At 43.1% G+C, this 20882-nt stretch overlaps 1 protein-coding gene across 3 annotated transcripts in view; it reads right to left on the bottom strand.

The window, feature by feature from the left end:
• nlgn2b (neuroligin 2b) overlaps positions 1–20882 on the bottom strand; it is a 62978-nt gene that overhangs the window by 29428 nt on the left and 12668 nt on the right. For 2 of the 3 annotated variants that reach the window (XM_037120609.1, XM_037120608.1), the window contains exon 2: positions 6048–6789. In XM_037120609.1, coding sequence (XP_036976504.1) covers positions 6048–6564 — 517 coding nt within the window. In that variant the 5' untranslated portion in view covers positions 6565–6789. Of the gene's footprint in view, positions 1–1347; positions 1367–6047; positions 6790–20882 lie in introns of those variants that run through there. The other variant, XM_037120611.1, reaches the window with a different exon arrangement.

Below are 20882 nucleotides of genomic sequence, written 5' to 3' on the forward strand. Positions count from 1 at the left end.
AGCCCCACACACTACGCGTTGCATGCTAACAGTGTCCTTATCATCTGTTGCTGTCCTCCTCGTTTCCCACCCAGCAGCACACACCCCGGCTCTCCGGCGGAGGAGGGGGAGGGAGGCGTTTCGGTCTCTCATTTTATAGAAAACTCTACGTTGGGCTTGCCAAGGGGTTTATCACTCAGCCAGTGTGCTGCTGACATGTCTGTTTCTATCATTCTGCTGGAAACCTCCCAGAGAAGTTTGTGGCACAAATGTGGTGTATACACAAAGGAGGACACAGAGCAGATCACTGCACTCCACCCTCACAATGCTGCATTTTCAAACCATCTCTCGAAAATGAAAATGGTTTCCTGATATAAAATGTTTATCTTCCGTCCTAAATGGAAAGAAGGATCAATGCTGAATGGATTTGCTGCATCCTCCCGAGTATCACCATGCAGGCGCCGGAATCCAGAGAGCACTTCCTGCCATAGAGGGAGATGGTACAGTATTTGGACCTGGGCTAACAGAGCAAATTGTCAGATGGACCGGTAATGGATAAAAAGGCACATTAGTCCTCCGTCTTGTCAGCACTTCCCGACTACTTAGCACCACTCTAAAACCACACCTCGCCAGTTAATGGAGAGTCTGATTTCATTCTTTTCCTAATGCCTAATAAAGTGCTAACTTATACCTGAGAATACGCTCCGCTCAAACAGTCGCACTTTGTAACAGACCGTCAGAACTTCATCTTAAGGCCTCATCTCACCTATACTGAAGTTGTATCACTGTCTTGAATGGCAAGACTGTTGTGTTTAGGATTATTTTCCCTGTCATATAATCTGTTGATTTGTAATTGCTGAGTCTATTAAATGTCAAACAATAGTGTAAAGGCCCATCACAGTTACCCAGAACCCACGATCTTTGTTTTGTCAGATCAGCAGTCCAACATACAGACCGTTCATGTTCGGCATCACCATCTGTCCCGAGTGATCTGATCACAAACTGAGCCGCCTCGAGCTCATCAATTCACGCCTCGCGCCTCGACATGTGTCTCGAGTGACCTCTAATATACACCTACGTCACTGAAACAAAAGCTTTTTATGCAAAGAGAGAGATATCTTCATGTCTAAGTTTCTCCGCGCACAACTTTTCTCCACAAACTTTAAATCAATCCCAATCGCAAGCAAGACACTTGATAATATCCCTTTAAATGTTGGTCACTGGGATGACGTGGAGGTTCCTGCAGGTATAGGTAGGTATTTTTGAAAAGACACAGATATATGTATAAGTTATGTGTGGATGAAAGGAGGGACAATAAGTACAAATCCTGTTAATCAAGTAAAGATTTGAATTGAAAAGAATACTCACGGCCCTATCACAGTCTTGACTAAACGAAAGACTACAATGGATTAGAAGAGACAAAAAGTAGGATGTAGCCAAATGGAAATGTGCTCCCATCGCTACCATCTGCCTCGGTAGAGAAGCCTGCCAGTAGGTTGTACTGTCACATGACGGGAAGGGCCACTGGTCACTGAAATGCACCGGCCTACGCTGGAGCATTTAGCTCGGATTGTCCCAGTACTGTTTGACCCGATGCAGCTCCCTCTCTCAGTCAACAGCGTTTTCTGTTCGGTTCAGTGAGCTAGTGGCCGGAGCGCAAGCTGTCTCCCGTCCCTCTCCATTTCCTCAGCGCAGTAAACGGGATGAAGCTGCAGTATGTCATGTCTATGGTGGCCTGTCTGCTTGACAAGGTGTCAGACACAGCTTCGGTTCAACCCCCTGCATCCGGGCAGCAGCTCCCAGCACATGCAGTCCTATCCTTTCTGCTCTCCGACTCTTCCACAGTGCCCCCAGCCTCCAGCGCCATCCTTGCCTCCACTGTCCTGCCTCCTGAAATATGGTTTTTAATAAAGAGCACGGTAAATGGCTGCTCTAGCGGCAATAAAAATGAAGGATCTCAGGCCCTTGGCTGAGGAGTGTCTTGAGGAAATAGGAATGCAGTGAGACAGTGCTTTTGCCTGGAAGCCTGGCCACACAGTGTAGTTAGGGTGGAACACTGTGGAAGGAGTTAGGGAGCAAGAAAGATCGATAAATTAACAGTCTAAATATCACTCGAGCCCACAAGAACACCTGTGTTATTTATGTTATTCTAAAAGGTTATAAGATTTCCATTCGAGTTGAAGACGTAGCCGGCTACATGGTGGCCTGGTTGGGAAGGGCACGGAGCTTATTTGCATTCAGAACAGTGACCCCTTCTACCGCCATCTGCATAAAGATGGAGGAGAGAGGAGAAGAGGCAGGGATGATTTCAGGGAGGAGAGAGCGGGACGGTCGAGCAGATGCAGAAAGAAGAAGAAAAAAAAAAGAGCTGGGAATTTTCTTTGGTCCGAAGAATAATGCAGAGACGGTGAGAGTATTTCTGGTTCTGAAACAGATATATCAGGTGGGGGGGGGACTTAAGGTAGAATGGGAGGATAGTACATAATGTTGTACTCCGCAGATTAAATGTGTCAAAATCGAGTTGTGCAGGCCAGATTTGGCACCAAAACATTTTGATCCAGGCTGCCTATGATTCTGTGCTGCCAATTCGTTTTGGCCCACTACATCCGCCGTGAGTGGGAATGCAGCTGCTCGCTGCCAAACACAGCACACAACAGCGCCGACATCCCCCCTTTAAACACGCTCGACCAACACTCACTGATACTATTTTAGCAAGCTAACCTGCCTCGTCAGAGTCAAGTCAGCTTTATTTATATCACCCAATATCACAAATCAAAGTTCTGCCTCAATGGGCTCACAATCTGTGCCCAACTACCTCACTCGCTAGAGATTAGGCATTTTAGCATGCTAACAATAGCTGAATAGCTTGAATGTCAGTCAGAGACCTCCAAATCTGTCCTTCCGTCCAATAGTTTTAGAGAAATCTCACTCCAAATCCCTAAAACTCCTTTCAAGTAAAGTAAGGGGGATCATCAAACTCAAAATGGTACATCATCAGGGAACCATGAATGTCTGGACAGAATTTCATGGCAATTCCATCCCACAGTTGAGATGCTTCCCTTCAAAAGAAAAAAAATTCAACCAGCTGGTTGGACGCTACAGGAAAAAAACAGGGGATCACAAAAGTCAGGGGGGTTTAGCCGCTTGGAACCATGAATGTCTGTACAGGTTTTCATGACAATACTAGCAGCAATATCTAGCAGTTGTTGAGATATTTCCCTCGAGATACATCACCAGCATGGCTAAAATAAATAATGCAAAGCTGCAATGCAGACAATGTGAAGACAGGTGGGACACAAGACACTTCTCCTTCCATCAATACAAGTGCTGTGCAGTCAAACTTAACAGGATACATCAACAGGGAGCCATGAATGTCTGTAGAGAATTTCAAGGCAATCCGTCCGACAGTAGTTGAGTGTCACAACAAACAATACGACAACCTGCTGGTGAAGCTGGAGGAAAAAGTCAAGAGGATCACAAAGTCAGGGGGGGTTCAGCCCTTTAGGACCATGAATGTCTGTACAGAAATTCCTGACAATACATCCCACAGTTGAGACGTTTTACTTCAAAAGACAAAATTCAACCAGCTGGTGACGCTATGGGAAAAGATCACCAAAGTCAGGAGGATTTAGCCACTGGGGACCATGAACATACAGTATTTCATTGCAATACATCACACAGTTGAGACATTTCATTTCAATCGCTAAAAGAAACAAATTCAACCAGCTGGTGATGCTACAGGAAAAGACAGGGGATCATCAAAGTCTGGAGGATTTAGCCACTGGGGACCATGAATATCTGTACAGAATTTCATGACAATACATCTGGCAGTTGTTGTATCAGAGATTGTCATTTCCATTCCTAGATGTGTCAAAAAAAACATTAATGCAAAGCTAATCCTTGAGGTTTCAGGGGCTATCAAGCTGGAAATTCTTTTGCCAGTCTAACACCGTGTAAACTATTTGGATTTTTGACAGCAGTTACGTGCAAAAACGTATTGTGTTTGATTTCAGGAGGCACTTCAGCTCTCCTTCAGTCTCTCATTCTCTCTCTCTCACACACACGAGGCAAAACACATCCTCGGGGACGGCGTCAGCCTCGTGTAAGCAGTGACCCCTGACAATAAGTGACAGATTCTGACAAGCAAATAGGGGCTACATGTAAAATCAGTCTCACTCATTTGCACACCTTCTCCGCTGGGAATATCACGGGACACTCTACATCATCCTCTCAGCGAGTATGTGACATGTACGATAAGCTCACATATTGCAACCACAGAGCGCTCTTTCAACGTTCAATGTTCCCATATATTAGAGTAGATAAAAAACAAGATTACAATATATTTTTTTATTCCCTGCTTCGTCTAACTTTATACTTACAGTAACACTTTATATTTTACACAAGCATCTGTTTCCATCTTTTTGCAGGACCATGTGGAGCACCCATCGATAAAAACAAATTAGCCACAATTCTGACACAAATAGAAGATGGTTTCAGCTTTACTGCTAGAAATACAACAGTGACTTCCCATACGACCAGCAGCGGCGATGCACAAACATGTTTTTCTTGAGTACTCTCAGGTGAGCCCATTAATCATAGACTTTTTTTTAAACATTTTATCATCAGTGGCATATGCTTTCCCTCTCTTTGAGGCTGTGTTCTTTTACCTACCCATCTGCTTTCTCGAACGCTGGCCCAGGAAAGGGTGGAGGCTTTGCTGTATTTGGATTTTTTTTATTAGTTTTTGACCCCCAAGACACCGAAACAAGGTTGCATTTGGATTTTGATTTGCTTTTTCTAATCAAGCTGCTACACAAAGATGTTATTCACAGTCAAACCGCAGTAATTACAGCACAGTAACCTGAAGAGTTGTAACTTGCATGTGTATCCCTTCAAAAATACCCCAAAACCATAACATGACAAATTCAGTTAGAGCTGTGGAACATTGCATCATCATCATCTTTTACTCGCAACACCTTTTAGCCTTTCTTACCATCAGTTGTGTATGAACGTTTTAAAAAAAATACCAAACTGTGACAATATCGGTTATCTTGCTGATATATCAGCCATGAGAAGCAGGTAATAATCATTTATTGTATCAGCTGAAAAAAGCCCTACTGTGCAGGTCTAAACTACACAATTCTACACTCATCTTATTACAATTGATAGATTTTAGCAGGAACTGAACTTTTTTCTGCTATTTTTCGTCTTCATTGTCTGACATACCCGTAAGACTTTTGTTGAATTTAGACTGAACAGAGAATAAGAAACAGTGTCGTCTTTGGTAAATGTATTATATTTCCTTTACTTACTTTTAACCTACTCCAACATTAGTTTCTCTAGCTTGACCACAGTAGCACAGCATCCATGTCCATAAAACAAGTTGTTGTTATGGAGGCTTTCTAGACAGCAATGAGGGCATTTAAAGGGGAATATCACTCAAAACACTTCACAAGACTTCACACACAAGACTTCCTCCGCATTACTTGAGCAAAAAGTTAGTGTTAGTAAGCTAACAAAACATTGTGAACAAATTAGTGTCAGACCAGCTAAAAGGTTGCATGTCTTAATGTCATTACTTGGAATAGAAAGTAGCTAGTTAGAAGAACATGTTCTACATATGTGAAATTTGAATGTATGATAAAATGTTAAAACTAATCAAAGTATAAGGAATAAAAGTTAGAATATTTTATGGGACTATGCTACAGACTGGTAATCTAGGAAAACAATAATAATTAAGAACGATAATCTCGAAAACGATATGACTTAATAATTGATAATAATTGAGAATGATAATGATACGACCCCAGGACATTGCGCAGGACGTGCATCAGAGAACATATTCTTTGGTAATCTTTACCGCGCCTTTCGGATCAAGTTAAGGGCTCTCCTGTCTACCAGAATGATTTCCCCAACAAATACTCAAACAGTTGCGACATAAACAAATCATTTCCATCAGCTTGATGCCAAGAGGCAGACCTGGGATTTGACTCTAACGCTGACCTTTAACAGACCCAGACTAAATTAATCTCCTCCTTAATCTAGCATGAGAGTTTTGTCTCACTTACCATCTTCAGTGGGCACATAGATGTTGAGGTAAAGGCAGTCCTCGCTCTGGTTCTGAACATACGTCGCTGCAGCATCCAGGTTGTCTGTGAACCACACTGGTAGCATGATCTCAGGCAGAACCCCGTGCACGTTCTGGGGACACACTGGGGCAAACTGGGTGGCATTGCGGATCTCTTGCCAGGAGCCCGGAGCTTCGGGAGGCTGAAAGCGGCGCTCGCCGATAGGTGCGGTGGCATACGGCACGCCTAAGTACTGTTCCACGGGCCCCAAGATCTCATTGTTGAGATCCCTCCTAATACCACGGACCTTTCCATAGCCTGTGGATACTATGGGGTGTTTCAGGTCGACCCGTTGACATGTGGACAGGGTCAGGTGTAGCGCTAGTCCCAAGAGCCACAGCAGACAGTGATCAGCAACCTGCTGAGAAGTATAACGGCGCTTCCCACCATAGCCTTGGTGGCTGGCAGCATTGAGAGGAAAAAACAACATGTCCAAAATAAAAGCTGTTTTCGTCATATGAGTAGGACTTCAGCTCGGTGCAGAGGAGGATCACAAACTCAGTGGGTGATGGGAGATAACAAAGGCAAAAAGAGGATCTGTGGACGGGGACAGATTAACTGTTTTCCTAGGGTGACATGGTGAGGGACAGGTAGCATTCTCAGGTAGACTCTGTGGTCTCATCCGTCGTCCGCCTCGGAACTCCTGATGGGTCCAGAGCTGCAGTCAGGAAGCCAATTACACCTGGAAGACAAGGACAGATTCGAGTCAGTGTGTGTGTGTGAATCAGTGTAGTGTTAAAGCCCTGTCAGTGTCTTTAAACAGGCACAGGAGGACAACATGGAGGAGATGATTTAACCTAAGATGAGATGTCTGGAATAATGACACTTGACTGCAGATGACTCCTTTGTGGAACATTTTCTATTAAGCCATGGCTAAAGTTTGCTACTCTCCTGCTACTACAGACTCCAGGGGCAAGTATAGCTGTAATGACATGTGATGTAGTGGTCCTGAAGACGGGGAAGGGGACGCAAAAATCTAATGATCAAAATGACAAAACTCGGGCTAGGCAGTAATGGCCTTAATATAATATAATATAGCAATAATTTAGTGTGTATGACAATATATACTGGATCTCAATTTTCTGAGATCTCCTCAAAAGCACTTAATTAACATAAGGACTGGGTGACAAAATCAAATACCTCAATTTAAATATCACAACCGTGTTGAGGACAATTGTTACTTTTACAAAACATTAACACAATTGGCATTTTTGATAAGTAGTCATCATGCAATAGTGGATATAAGGAGTTGGTGGGTAAAGACAAGTAGAACAGTCTGGTAAGTTCAGAAAAATGACATCACTGTGCACTAATGCAGCCTTTAAAACCATGAAAAGAAGATTGTATCATGATAACAACATAATAATTATATATATTGCCCAACTCTACCTAAAACCAGTGATGCATCTACAATAAGCCGACCATTCAAACTTCATGCACAGAGCCATGAATTAATTAATTTAGAGATACAATCTCGAACAAATTCACCCACATGGTTTTGTTCATGTGAAAAAGGTGAATCTTGTAATGAGTGAATATTAAGTAAATTATTGAAAATATCTGACGCAGGGACTGAGCCCCAGTGTGCATATGATGTAATGCGTTCTTGTTTCATGGCAGATGACGAAGTAAAGGTAAATATTGAGGACGTCATGGGTGTTATTGATTGGCCACAGGATCACAGGAGCACATTTTAGCACGCTAACGCACTAATCTTAGTCATGAACGTGGTAAACAAGTCAACATGAGTATGCTAGCCTGCTGACATTTACTGTGCCTTCGTACATCTTTCACGGAGCCACCAGTGTCGCTGTAGCCTCTCGAAGCCTCGTCCAATTTGAATTTAATAAAAAACTTTGTCGCCTTCCTCCAGATTTAACTGTTGCAATTAAACGGGTTCTGCTGTCTAACAGTCGAAACCGAGACTCACCTCTAACAGTTCAATTAACCATTTTTCATTTCACAGGTTTCACTTCTGCAGATAAAGTAGCAGACATGGTGTCTAAAATGAGAGGTACAAATCTTCATTGTACCATTGTAATACCATCTGACCGCATTATCAATCTCAACACACAATTTAAGTGACACTTTTAGGCTTGCATTTTATCACCACCGCTCGTGATAAGTGGCCGGTCTGGTTAAACTCTTGGTTTCCTGCGGCTCTGGTCTAAAATCAGCATATTTTACAACTGGAATAGTTCTAAAATTCAACTCTGGTCATGCATCACGTCCTCGCTGAACAGGCAAACAGCCATGTACATCACATCTGCAAGAGCAGCTTGTGTGATGCCTCCCTAATGGATTTTGGGTGCAAACACACAGCTGTATTTAGTTGTAAACTTGTGATCACATCACCATGGGGCACACTGGGGTGCAAACTGTGGCAAGAGCAAAAGGTTACATTTGAATCTGCCTCATGTCACCAACTAGGAAGAACTTGGAGAAGCATGCAGCGAGCTTGTGAAGGCGGATTATTACCCTAAAGTATTCAGACCGGTTGCGAAAACTTAATTTGCAGTCCAGAGGGGAGCTTTATCGATGATCGTGGTGTAATGTGGCCCCTGCTTCTTATTTTCATCTTGTAGATAATTACAATATTTTGAAGTGTAAAACAACACTTGACTTATAATCGACTTCAATCCTCAGAGAACACAAAACAAATACTAGCGTGTTCAGACATCGAGCAAAACCCCGTTGGTGAACGCAACCCTTTCAGCCATCTACACTGTGCCGGAGTTAGCCTTTCCCTCTCAACTCAATTCAGTTGGTTCCCGCTTCCACATCATTACAGATGAATGGGCAGTGCTTATCTGACTCTGGCTTTGGGAGACGGAGCCGTTTAGGTGTGATAAAGGCTTTATGTGGCGCTAACTGTTGGTTGAATGCCGCCTCATCCCCTCCACGCTCAGCCCGACAACATCCACACACCACTGCCAGTCGGCAGACACAAGGGATGACGGGAAAATACAGTGGAGAGATGCCGTGCAATGTTACAGGATGTTCAAAGTAAGTAATGTGAGCGGCAAAACAGGAATCAGATGCCTGGAAAATGATTTAGTTCATTAAAGTCCTCCGTGTGACTCCATCTTACGACACCTCTACTCGTTGTGAGGAGGAGGAGGGGGGATGCGTGAGGACGCTCCGAACTGTCATCGAAAAAGTTAATGCGCACACGGCCCGAGGCTGAAATCCAACTTAGAGAAAAGATTAATGTGAATTATACACAATATGTGACTCTACACATGGGTAAAAGACTCATTGTGAGTTGGGTAAGTTTACGTGATTTAGAGAAGCCACTATCTTATTTGGAATATGAAGCAAATTGTTTGTCTTATTTTTTTCTTAACGCTATACTGGAGCCACAGTAAGATAGTGATAACATTTAGGGCTATTATTGGTTAGCCTAATATAGCATAACAAGTGGAAACATCTTGCTAAAGACAAAATCCAGCCACCAGCACCTCTCAAGGTTATCAATCCCCACTTTTTTAAATCTGTACAAGTATTAGTACTTGTCCCTGAATAAAACTGTACAATTTTTCTTGCCTTCAGACATCCAGAGCGCCATGCTAACTGTTTTACCCAGTTTTGAGTCGTTAAGCTCAACCGAGAGGCTGCTAGCTGTGGCGTCACATTCAATAGATGGATAAAGAGTGGTATTGATCTTTTAGCTACATATTAGACGTAATCGATAGTAAGATGGTAAGAAGTGGAAGACTGAAAATGATACAAACACAACCAAACACATCAATAAATATATAGTATACTTTACACAGTGAATAGCCCGATGCTTATGCTTGCTATGGTTACATAACAATTTTGATTTTCACAGCTGTCTGGTCTTGTCCCCTGTCAGTTAAATCTGACTGAACATGCAGCACAAGGTCGAGTTCTGAGCGCCTTCAACCTGCACAGTAATCCCAGGGATGTGCACAATAGTCCTGTATGTCCTTACTGGCTGATATAGCGTACCGTAGCTGTGGTTTAAGTGTCTGTCAGATTGTTTATTGTACCGCTTGCTTCCTCGCATGCACTAGCGATGGTGCACACACGAGCGTAAAAACCCAATGAGGCGTCAGATGTTGCACGTGAGACTCACAAATCGGTCTGCTCTCAACCTTTCACATGTGACTTGCGAGTGGTGGTACCTTAACATCCCCAACATCTGTTCACGTCAGCCATCCGTGAGCTGAAACGGCACCGAGCTCGCATCTCCGCGCATAAAACGGGACAAATTGACACACAAAGCTGGAGCTGTTTGAGGCGGTAATGCCGCCCTGCCAGCGGGACACTTTTATGGGTTTTGTTTAAAATTAAATGGTCAGAGTGGTTTGTGGGAAACTTTCGCAGGGATGGTGGTGCTGTGGGGAATGCTTGCCTTGGGATTGTATATTGCTTTGTTTCCACTTAGAGTGTTAAAACTACATGGGCCTCTACAGCTGTCAAGCTGCTCTCCTCTGCAAGTCAACATCTGTGGATGACAAGCAGCTTAGCAAGCCAGAAACATAGTGTTGAGTTTATAGACTAAACTTGGGCATCTGCTATCTACTGTTGCTGTGCGGAGAGAAAGGGACCCTTCAATTATAAAATAAGACAAAGCTCTGCTGGCAGTATCCTGTATTCTCCGGCAACCACCAGTGTCTAGATAATCCATTGTCTCCATGCATTGATATCTGATGGGAAGATAACTCCCTTTGGCGAGAGACATCAATAGTGGCATTGAGAATGTGTGTGTAACCACTGACTGCAAGTGCACCATTATTGCTAGCTCCGTGATAACATGCACAAACTATGGACTTGACCTCTATATACACTATATTACCAAAAGTATTCGCTCACCCATTCAAATGATCAGAATCAGGTGTTCTAATCACTTGGCCTGGCCCCAGGTGTATAAATTCAAGCACTCAGGCATGCAGACTGTGAAACAAGACATTTGTGAAAGAATGGGCCGCTCTCAGGAGCTCAGTGAATTCCAGCGTGGAACTGTCATAGGATGCCACTTGTGCAACAAATCCAGTCGTGAAATTTCTTCGCTCCTAAATATTCCACAGTCAACTGTCAGCTCTATTATAACAAAATGGAAGCGTTTGGGAACAACAGCAACTCAGCCACGAAGTGGTAGGCCACGTAAAGTGACGGAGAGGGGTCAGCGGATGCTGAAGCGCATAGTGCAAAGAGGTCGCCGACTTTCTGCACAGTCAATTGCTAGAGAGCTACAAACTTCATGTGACCTTCAGATTAGCCCAAGTACAGTACGCAGAGAGCTTCATGGAATGGGTTTCCATGGCCGAGCAGCTGCAGCCAAGCCACACATCACCAAGTGCAATGCAAGGCGTCGGATGCAATGGTGTAAAGCACGCCGTCACTGGCCTCTAGAGCAGTGGAGACGCGTTCTCTGGAGTGATGAATCACGCTTTTCCATCTGGCAATCTGATGGACGAGTCTGGGTTTGGAGGTTGCCAGGAGAACGGTACATTTCAGATTGCATTGTGCCAACTGTGAAATTTGGTGGAGGAGGAATTATGGTATGGGGTTGTTTTTCAGGAGCTGGGCTTGGCCCCTTAGTTCCAGTGAAAGGAACATTGAATGCTTCAGGATACCAAAACATTTTGGACAATTCCATGCTCCCAACCTTGTGGGAACAGTTTGGAGCGGGCCCCTTCCTCTTCCAACATGACTGTGCACCAGTGCACAAAGCAAGGTCCATAAAGACGTGGATGACAGAGTCTGGTGTGGATGAACTTGACTGGCCTGCACAGAGTCCTGACCTGAACCCGATAGAACACCTTTGGGATGAATTAGAGCGGAGACTGAGAGCCAGGCCTTCTCGACCAACATCAGTGTGTGACCTCACCAATGCGCTTTTGGAAGAATGGTCAAAAATTCCTATAAACACTCTCCTCAACCTTGTGGACAGTCTTCCCAGAAGAGTTGAAGCTGTAATAGCTGCAAAAGGTGGACCGACATCATATTGAATTCTATGAGTTAGGAATGGGATGGCACTTCAGTTCATAGAATGAGTAAAGGCAGGTGAGTGAATACTTTTGGTAATATAGTGTATTTCTTTCATTGAACCGGTCTCTGTGAGTGCAGTTCACTACAGGTGTCTTCCCTTTGCTAAGAGATCCTGGGGGGAAATAACTGGTGTGGGAACTGAATCATCTGATCAATCAATTGCCTTCTACTGTTTTGGTTGGGAGAACTACCTGAAGACCCTGCAAAACACACAGTTCCTTATTTGGCTGATTGACTGATTTTGTTGCTGACAAAAAACTTAACAGTTTTGAGGCTTCTCTGTGATCCAGGTCTTCGTAATTCCAAGTGCTCTATCTTAGGCAACTGGCCTTTTTTCAGACTGTGTGGGAGTGTCCTTACAGAGTCTTTAAGGACACGTGTGAGCTCTGAGTTTCATGTCATGGCAATCACTCACCTAGCTCTCGCAAACCACATGAAGGCTGGTTGGATCAATGACCCGCAAGTGACCCTAACGAATCTGAAACTCAGAGCTCACAGATGTCCTTAACAACTCTGTGAGGACACTCCCGCACAGAGTTTAAAAGCCTGCAACTCCCCTCCAGTCAGTTAGAACTGAAGAAACCTCTTGGATGAGAGGTTAAACATCTTCAAGAAAAATAAACACATCTAGTTGCCTACGATTCAGCACTCAGAATATGCCAACTAGACTAATCTCTACTTCACCAGGCATCAGTGGTACCGATCTGCACAACTGTACCTTTCAGGTGTGAATCCCATCTCATTTATTCCCCTAAAACCACGAAAAATTAATAAATAATTTAGAAACAGACTTTTAACATACTGCGCACTCTTGCAGATGTCGGTTCAGAGAAAGGAAGTCATGCTCATATTAAACAAAAGCTATAGGACTGGTAATTTGGTAAGTAGCGCATGTCAAAAAATAACTGCACGGATAGCAAAATTTGCACTTCAGTTTAATACAGTGCATTTCTGTTTGAATCTGTGGTTTTGGTCAATTCCACTCGAAGGTTTGACTTTCGGGCAGCAGGAGACATGGCAACATGACAACTCAGCATGATGTAAACATAAGGGATTGCTCATAGGCATCATGCCATGAAAACTGGGTAACCACACTTGCTGTAGGAAGATGTGATTGAAGATTAAGGGAATGTTTCTTTTAGCAGGTTTCTTTAAAAGAGATGTTTAGATGCCTTTATGTTCCATTAAACCTTTATTGTACTATAGGCAAGATGAGGAAGTCGTGGTGGTGATGAAGTGTGAGGCTAACAGAGGAGCCGGAGCTAAGATTAGATTCGTCAGGCTGCATGTGTAGGCTCAGCCAAAGGGCCTCATCCTCTATTCACACTAGACATTGAAGCTATCCAGAATGCCTCCATGTACAGACTGCCAGTGAGCACCGGGTGATACGCGAATAGGAGATGAGGGAAGAAATGGCTGCCACTCCAGGAGAGTGCAACATGATATCAGAATTCAAAAGCACCACCACTAGAAAATTCAGCTCCACTTCTTTGTGATGTGCAACAACTATTTGATGCATTGAGGATGCTGAGGCGACCCGGCGGAGGGGAAACACCCGAATCCTACAGAACCTGACTAGTCAATACGAATAAAAGCCATTGTGTGCAGTCATCAGTTCATTTCACAATTTTTGGTGAATACTACATCACTAACTTCTTCAACTGACTGAAAGAGTGTATTTTAATTAGAGAAAAAAAAGTAATATGACATGTTAACCATGTGGCATGTCATAAAATGAAGGGCGAAGCCCCTGAAGACAAGGGGAGGGCTGCAGGGGGTAATAGGCAGAGATTCGGCAGACTTTATGTCAATCGAGCTTTAAACCATATTAGGATTATTGTAATAGGATCACTGTTGAACCTTACACCCTACATTTTTTCCTTGCAATAGATTCTTTTAAGTCGTGGTTAAGATGAAAAATCACTGCTGACTCCAGTGATTTAATGACAGTGTCATTAAAGCTGATAAGAATGTCTGTAACATATTAATCAGGCAGGTTGATAAGGAACTTTAGCCCAACTCATTGGTAATGCAGTCAGGGAGGGTAGAGACGCCATGCAAACATGTTTCTATGTTATTCATATGTTATTCATTTGGTAAGACACAGAACGAGGACATTCACATTTATGAACTCGTCAGACAGCTGGCTAGCTAGCGTTAGCGACCCGGCAGGTTGCATCAGAACCACGGTTGCATCAAACACAACAGAAACGAGTAGATCAGTGTAACAACCCAACAAAAACAACCCATTCACGATGTGATAGCCAGAGCAAAGACACATGTTATGATAAATTGTTCTGTTCACATGCTGGCTTATGTAGCGAGCTGTCATTTATGTATTTTTTTTTTTTTTGGCTGAAAAAATACATTTATGACATTGCTATTAGAGTAAAGAGAGTGGAATCATGTTTCAAGTGGAGTATCCCATCAGTTTTTGTGATATTGTGATATACCGTCACAACTGCGATGAAATTTTTCATCATACCGCCCACTCCTACCTTTAAATTGTCTGTGGAAATAAACATTTCAGGTTGTAAGTACTCGTCACAGGGTTGAGGTCATGGGGACCCCATAATTGCAGAGGAAAACTGTGCTGTTATTGCTGACGTAGGACACGAGCTTCATCCCCGCAATTTATTCTATTTACCACAAGCTCTCCAACACAAAGAGCAGCTCGATCAGATGCGATGCTGCTTCCCCATCCTCATCGCACAACAGCCAGAAAAAAACAGAGACTTTTGGTACTTTTCCCAAAAGAAAATGTCACTTAAGCTAACACACTTCTCATAATTGCAATTAACCCAAGAAATTACTGCCAAACATCTTAATGAAAAGGGATAACGGCTCGCTGGGCAGATCCTGACAGCGGCGGAGGGCCTTGAGCGCAATTCAAAACACAGGTCAAAACAAATTAATTGTCATTATATTTCTTCACTACGCTGCATTCACCCCCATAATTAACAACACGAAAACACAAGTTGGGATTAGAGAAAGTTCACAAATTATCAAGTAGAAGTCAATTAAAGGGGGCCTTAATGAGGCATCAATGCAGGTTATTAAAGCAGCAGCGGCGGCAGCAGGGATCATAAAACAGCAGGCAGCAGGAGCCGATCGGGAGATGTTAGACAGAAAAGGCCCTCTGTCACCGCCGGACCAGAAAATCAATATGTTGCTGTTGGTCGCCACTGTTCTTGTTCCTTTACACCTGTAGATCACATGGGAAACCCTTTTTTTTATCTTAGGACTCTCCTTTACCGGCACACAAACAGAGTGAGATATCTTGACAGCTACTGGCCGGACACTGAGAATTTGGTACAGATGAACATCGCTGCCTCTAGGGGGGATGTTACTTCTCCTTTAGCTGCGTGCTGAACTGTGTTTGGTAGTTATGAGTAGGGGAATGCGTCATAATGAAGCCAAGTAGTGTGCGCAATCTGGTGACACACTAATTAGCGATGATCTAGGTGAAACGCTAGCTGTGTGAGCCTGCGTATAGGTGTCTGTGGGCGATACACACAGTTTGAGGGAGCAGTCTGACAGCTGCTTTGCCTCGAGCTTTAAGCTAATTTAAGAATAAAATGGCCCACTAAGTTAAATAGAGGAGGCGGCTCAGCCATGTTGACATGATTTGCCCAGTCTCACTGATGCACTGTTAAATGCAACAAAAACAAAACAAACGAATTCATAAAATCATACAATAATCATGACGCTGACTATAATCCTTTTCAAATCTACATTCCAGAAAAAAACTAAAATGGAGGAAGCAGAGAAGGTGGTTGCAAAGATGAAGACAATACATGAAAGCATGTCTAGAGGGGTGCAATCTAAAATGAGATTTACAGGATAACATTGAATTAACGAACGTACGTTCCTCAGGCGGGCACGTTCAACGCTAAGCTCCCTCCAGCCAAACTGCAATCAGCTTTATTCTTGACTGTAGACTGAGAAAGAGCCAAAAGAGCCAGAGGATCGAAAGCTGACAGGAAACTCCAAAAGTCTGAACGTAGCCACGGGCCAGACGCTGCTGCAGCCTACTTTTTAAATGTGCGCATTGAAAAGTGATGACACCAAGCCAGAGCTGCACAATATCGCACGAGTTTACATCATACTGTAGCCTCCAGTACGAAGGAGAAACACTGGTGCATTGGTGAACAACTATACCCAGCTCAGTGCTCGTTCCAAAAGTAACCCAATCGCCCAAGGACGCCCAACTAATATTCTGTCAATGTACGTCTCGTGTTGTTGATGTGGATGCGTTGTGAATATTTCACTGGCAATGTGCACGAATGACTAATTCATCACCGGCTGTGACAGCCCGCATCCAAGTGACAAGCAAACCCCTCTCCCTTAATTTGGAGGACGTCAAGATAGAACAGTGGGATAAAAGCCACGGGGGGGAGGGAAGGTTTATATACAACTCACTTATAATTAAATAAGGGGTCAGTAATGTGATGCTCATTTTGTGTGTCCATTTGTGGTTTGGTTAAATTCAAAACGGTTCGAATTTGAAAAAAACGTACAAACTTACAATTACTATTGTGCAAGACAACATTATTATGTCACATAAATGGAACCCAACCAGCCAGCCAACAAACCAAAAAGCCAACTGAAGCTCATCACCCATTGAAATTTTGTGGAAATCCATTCAATAGTTTTTGTGTAATCCCTCTGACAACCAACTAACCAACCAACCAACCAGCCAACAAACGAAAATTAAAAAAATGGACACAGGTGAAAGAAAAGTACTGCCCACTAAATCAAAAGTTCTTTCCAGCAGAAAAATATATTTTTTATTCAAACAAAAGATAATTGTAATCACAAAAGGGCAAAGTGTACAGCTGCTAACTCTTTATGAAAAGAGTGTGAGGTCAAAATGAGGAAGGACGAGAGGAGCTGCACAGACCAGTGGCGGGAAAGCCTGGCGTGGCTGCGTCAGGGGCAGGTGCAGGTAGCAGAGGTGACGTGTGTGGTTAAGTGGTCTGCTGAAAGTCAAGTTCATCCTGTAATCCTTTCTTAAAGCTCCGCCACACTGATCTGTGAAGATAACCTGGCAGCTGAAGATGAAACCTGCTGTGAAATCCAATAAAATCTATTACACACAGTATGTAGACCAAAGCGGGTTCGGTTATGTTAAACTAAATGCTTGTTTAAACTGTTTTCTGACTGTACATGCAAGTGTTCAAACACATGGTACCGTTAAAAAGACATATTTAGGACTTTTCCATTAGTGACCTCCTCCACAGTACGACTGTGTGGGAACAATGGCATGAGACTGTAATTCTCTGAGATCTCTCTGACAAAATGGCACTTTCAGAAGCACCTTCACATCATCCTTTTTTCAGGGTCTTTCACCTTCAGTCTGGTATTAAGCAGGTGCTCAGTCGGACTCTGGAGCCACCGATTATTAGGCCGAAAAACACTCTGTTTCCTTTTTCTCCCTGTTTAGGATCAATGTCCTGCTGCATTGTTTTTTTTTTTTTTTTTTTTACAATTGGAGGCGACGGGAAAACCCCCCCATCCCCGAAGCTGAACGTCAGCACTTTAACTCACAGCCATTGTTTCATTTCACATTTTGTGGAATCAAAGCGCATCTCTGTCCCAATCATTTGTGACTGTGCCGTACATTTTTCCCAAAGTAAACAGCCTTCCTGCAATCACGTTGCCCTCGATTCTCATTTCGAACCAATTCAATTTCAGCAGCGGCAAAAAAAGAGAGACGCAACTTGGCTGTTGACTGTGGTTTTTTTTTATAAGCCACTGTAGAAAAAAAGAAATTATCTGTTTCGAGGGAGCAATAATCCTGACTTTCTCTGAACAAGTGCGGTATTCTATCCTGCTTTTTGTTATAACTCTAATATTGTCTAATTCACTGCAGGACGTTATTGGATTTAATAAGCAACCTATGTCTTGGAGGGATGTCAGGAGAACTAGTTTGTTAAGTTACCAGGCAACAAAATCAATATCAAACTACAGTAGAAAAAATGATAAAACCCATTTCATCCCATCCCGTCTTCTGCCAGCGTTGTGTTACGTAATTAAGCTATTGACAGGCCTGCAGGTTAGCATGTATATTTATGTCTGCACTAATAGCCTCTATACTAATGAAGACATTAAAATAGCTGTTGCAGTTGTCATGTCAACAGGAGTAACATGACAATAACCAGATTTCAGCTCATAATATTCTGTTGTTACACATGTTCTTGAGAGATTTGCAGCGGTTGTGTTTGAGGATGACAAAAAGGTACCACAACATGTGTCCACGTGTTTGGCTTGAATGCCTCCAGCTGACACTGTTAATAAAGACACTTCTATCAACACGTTCAGATGAAGTCGAAAGAAAAACGACGACAAAAAAAAGTACATTAAAAAAGCGAGCGGCATTTCAGAGTTCCGTTCCTCTTGCCAGATTCTACTCGATGCAAACGACCCTCAGTCCAATCAAACGCACCCCTGCTGGGCGAAATCACTTTAATTTGAACTGCGCGTATGTTTAATTGAACTGTTACTGCAATCTCTGTTGTCACAGTAACAGGCATACCCATGTATTGTTCCCATCATGTAATCAAAACAAGTCCGGCCTGTAATGTTCTGTTAAATTCCATCCCAAAATGTGATTTTTCGTTTTTTTTTGTTTTCATCTCCTTGCATAAATAAATCATTGGCATCCACTTACATTTGGATGCTGTCAAAGCGTGTTGCAGCTCGGTGTTTTGTTACCTGTTATTCCCTCCCGATCCCCAGCGGAAGGTGCAATATGCTTCAAGGAGAACGAGCGGCTGAGAGACACATGTCAGCCACACCTGCCTCGCTCTTACGTAAGATCATGTGAGTACAAAGAAATACGAGGCAGGAACGAGCGCACATGGTTTGACACCACACAGCCCCGTTAACACGGTGACACTCATTGCTGCAGAAGTGTGCAGTCAGCGGGGTGGATCGTGTGGGGGGGGAAGAGCAGCTGCAGTCTGGATGTTGCACCGGTGTGGGTAGATAAAGGCTGTGCTGGAGAAGCGCCGTGAGATTTAAGATCAAGTGATGTGAATTGTATCCGAAAGGTGGAGAGAGACAGTTATCCAAAAAGCTAATGCCAAACTAGCAAATTCAACAGAACCACCGATTAGCTGCTCAAGAAACTGCTTCTGTGTAGCTACGGAGCTAAACTAAAGACAGGAACTTTTCTCAGACACATCCCAACTTCTTTTAAGTGTAAATTCAGTTGACCAGTGGAGGTTTAATATGAAAAGAATCCTTGCGCTGGTAAAGGCAACACTGACAGTGCCGATCTTTAATTCTCAAAGGTTTAATTTTTGGGATATGGCCAGAATTCCAAGTTGGTTCCAAATGATCGAGGATCCTCATCAAATTATAATCATTCATGGATACTAGACACCTAAAAAGCCCTGAGCTTTTCCTCATCACCCATCAATTGTTAATACTGATGATTTTTGATGATTATTAAAATGAGAAATTAGCCAAAAAAATAAAAAAGTGGAAACATTGTTCTGTCTGTCTCTCAATGTTAAATAAAGAAAAGAAAATCTGTCCCTTGGATTCACATCACAATGAGGTCTATTATGAGCCAAGGCCTGTCCTCCATCCAAGTTCACTTGAAATCCACTCAGCAAGTTCTGTGTAATCCTGCAGACAAACCCACACACCACAAACAAACTAAATACATGGGCATGAGCGAAAACTATGACCTCACTGACAGAGGTACAAATTTGAAACAGGAACAAGCTCGCTGGTTCCTCTGAGAACCTTCTCCTAGGAGCGCTTCCCCTACTCAGACCTATTATCAACAAGACATTCATAATTCAAGGCAGGTTTACGCTATAAAGTGCTTCAATTCACATTGCGACGAATAATAAGACGTTTGCATCACGGATCATGCTCGTAATGCAATGTGCAGATGATGAACAGCCCTGTGGGAGGCAGCGTGTTTTATATATAATACGGTTTATGAATATAGAATCAAAGGTGAGTGACTACGAGCCAAATGTAAAGTCACAAGCAGCACGAGGAGGAATGAAATTACATTATTACATCCGCATCGGGATGATTTCCGTCGTATATCCAGGTGACTTATGCATGTCGCCTTCATGTATTTAATGTTCATAAAGCGACTTCCCCATGTAGACTCAACTTTGTTCAAAGTTGAAGGTTCTCAAAATAAGATTTGCGGGGCCATCTGAGAGTACGTGACACTTCTATCACCTCCCCAGGTTTCATCTTCTGACGCATCTGTCTGGAAACGGCGACGTTGGTCCACACCAAGAAAATTGAAGCACGTCACGAAAATAGCTCAGACTATTAACTCCCTCGATGCAAAAGTCTGCATTTTTTTTAAAATATGAATTAAATGTTTAATTGTCCAACAGAAAAGATATCATGCATGAGAGCGCTGAGAGGAACAACGACCGAGCTCCACTGGGTTGAAAGAATCGTGAGGGGATGTGGAAAGTTGAATGTGTTTAATTTTAGCCTCTGGACTGCAGCGCTTGTAGCTATTTCTGATACGATTACACCGACATGTTAAAGTCCCCCCCCCTTTTGTGATTTAATGCATATCCTTTCTTAAAGGTATCTGGCAGCCATCCGATTCCCTCACTGCTGTGGCGATGCGCTGTAGTTCGTCACTAATCCAAACAAATGAATAATTGAGATGTTTTTCTGAGAGGCTGGGATAACCTGCATAGTGTTTTTGCCCCCTTTTCTCTGAGTATAAAACCAGAGGAGCTCTATACGTGTAAATGCAGT

The sequence above is a fragment of the Acanthopagrus latus genome, chromosome 13, assembly GCF_904848185.1.
Source record: "Acanthopagrus latus isolate v.2019 chromosome 13, fAcaLat1.1, whole genome shotgun sequence".
Classification (NCBI taxonomy): Eukaryota; Metazoa; Chordata; class Actinopteri; order Spariformes; family Sparidae; genus Acanthopagrus; species Acanthopagrus latus.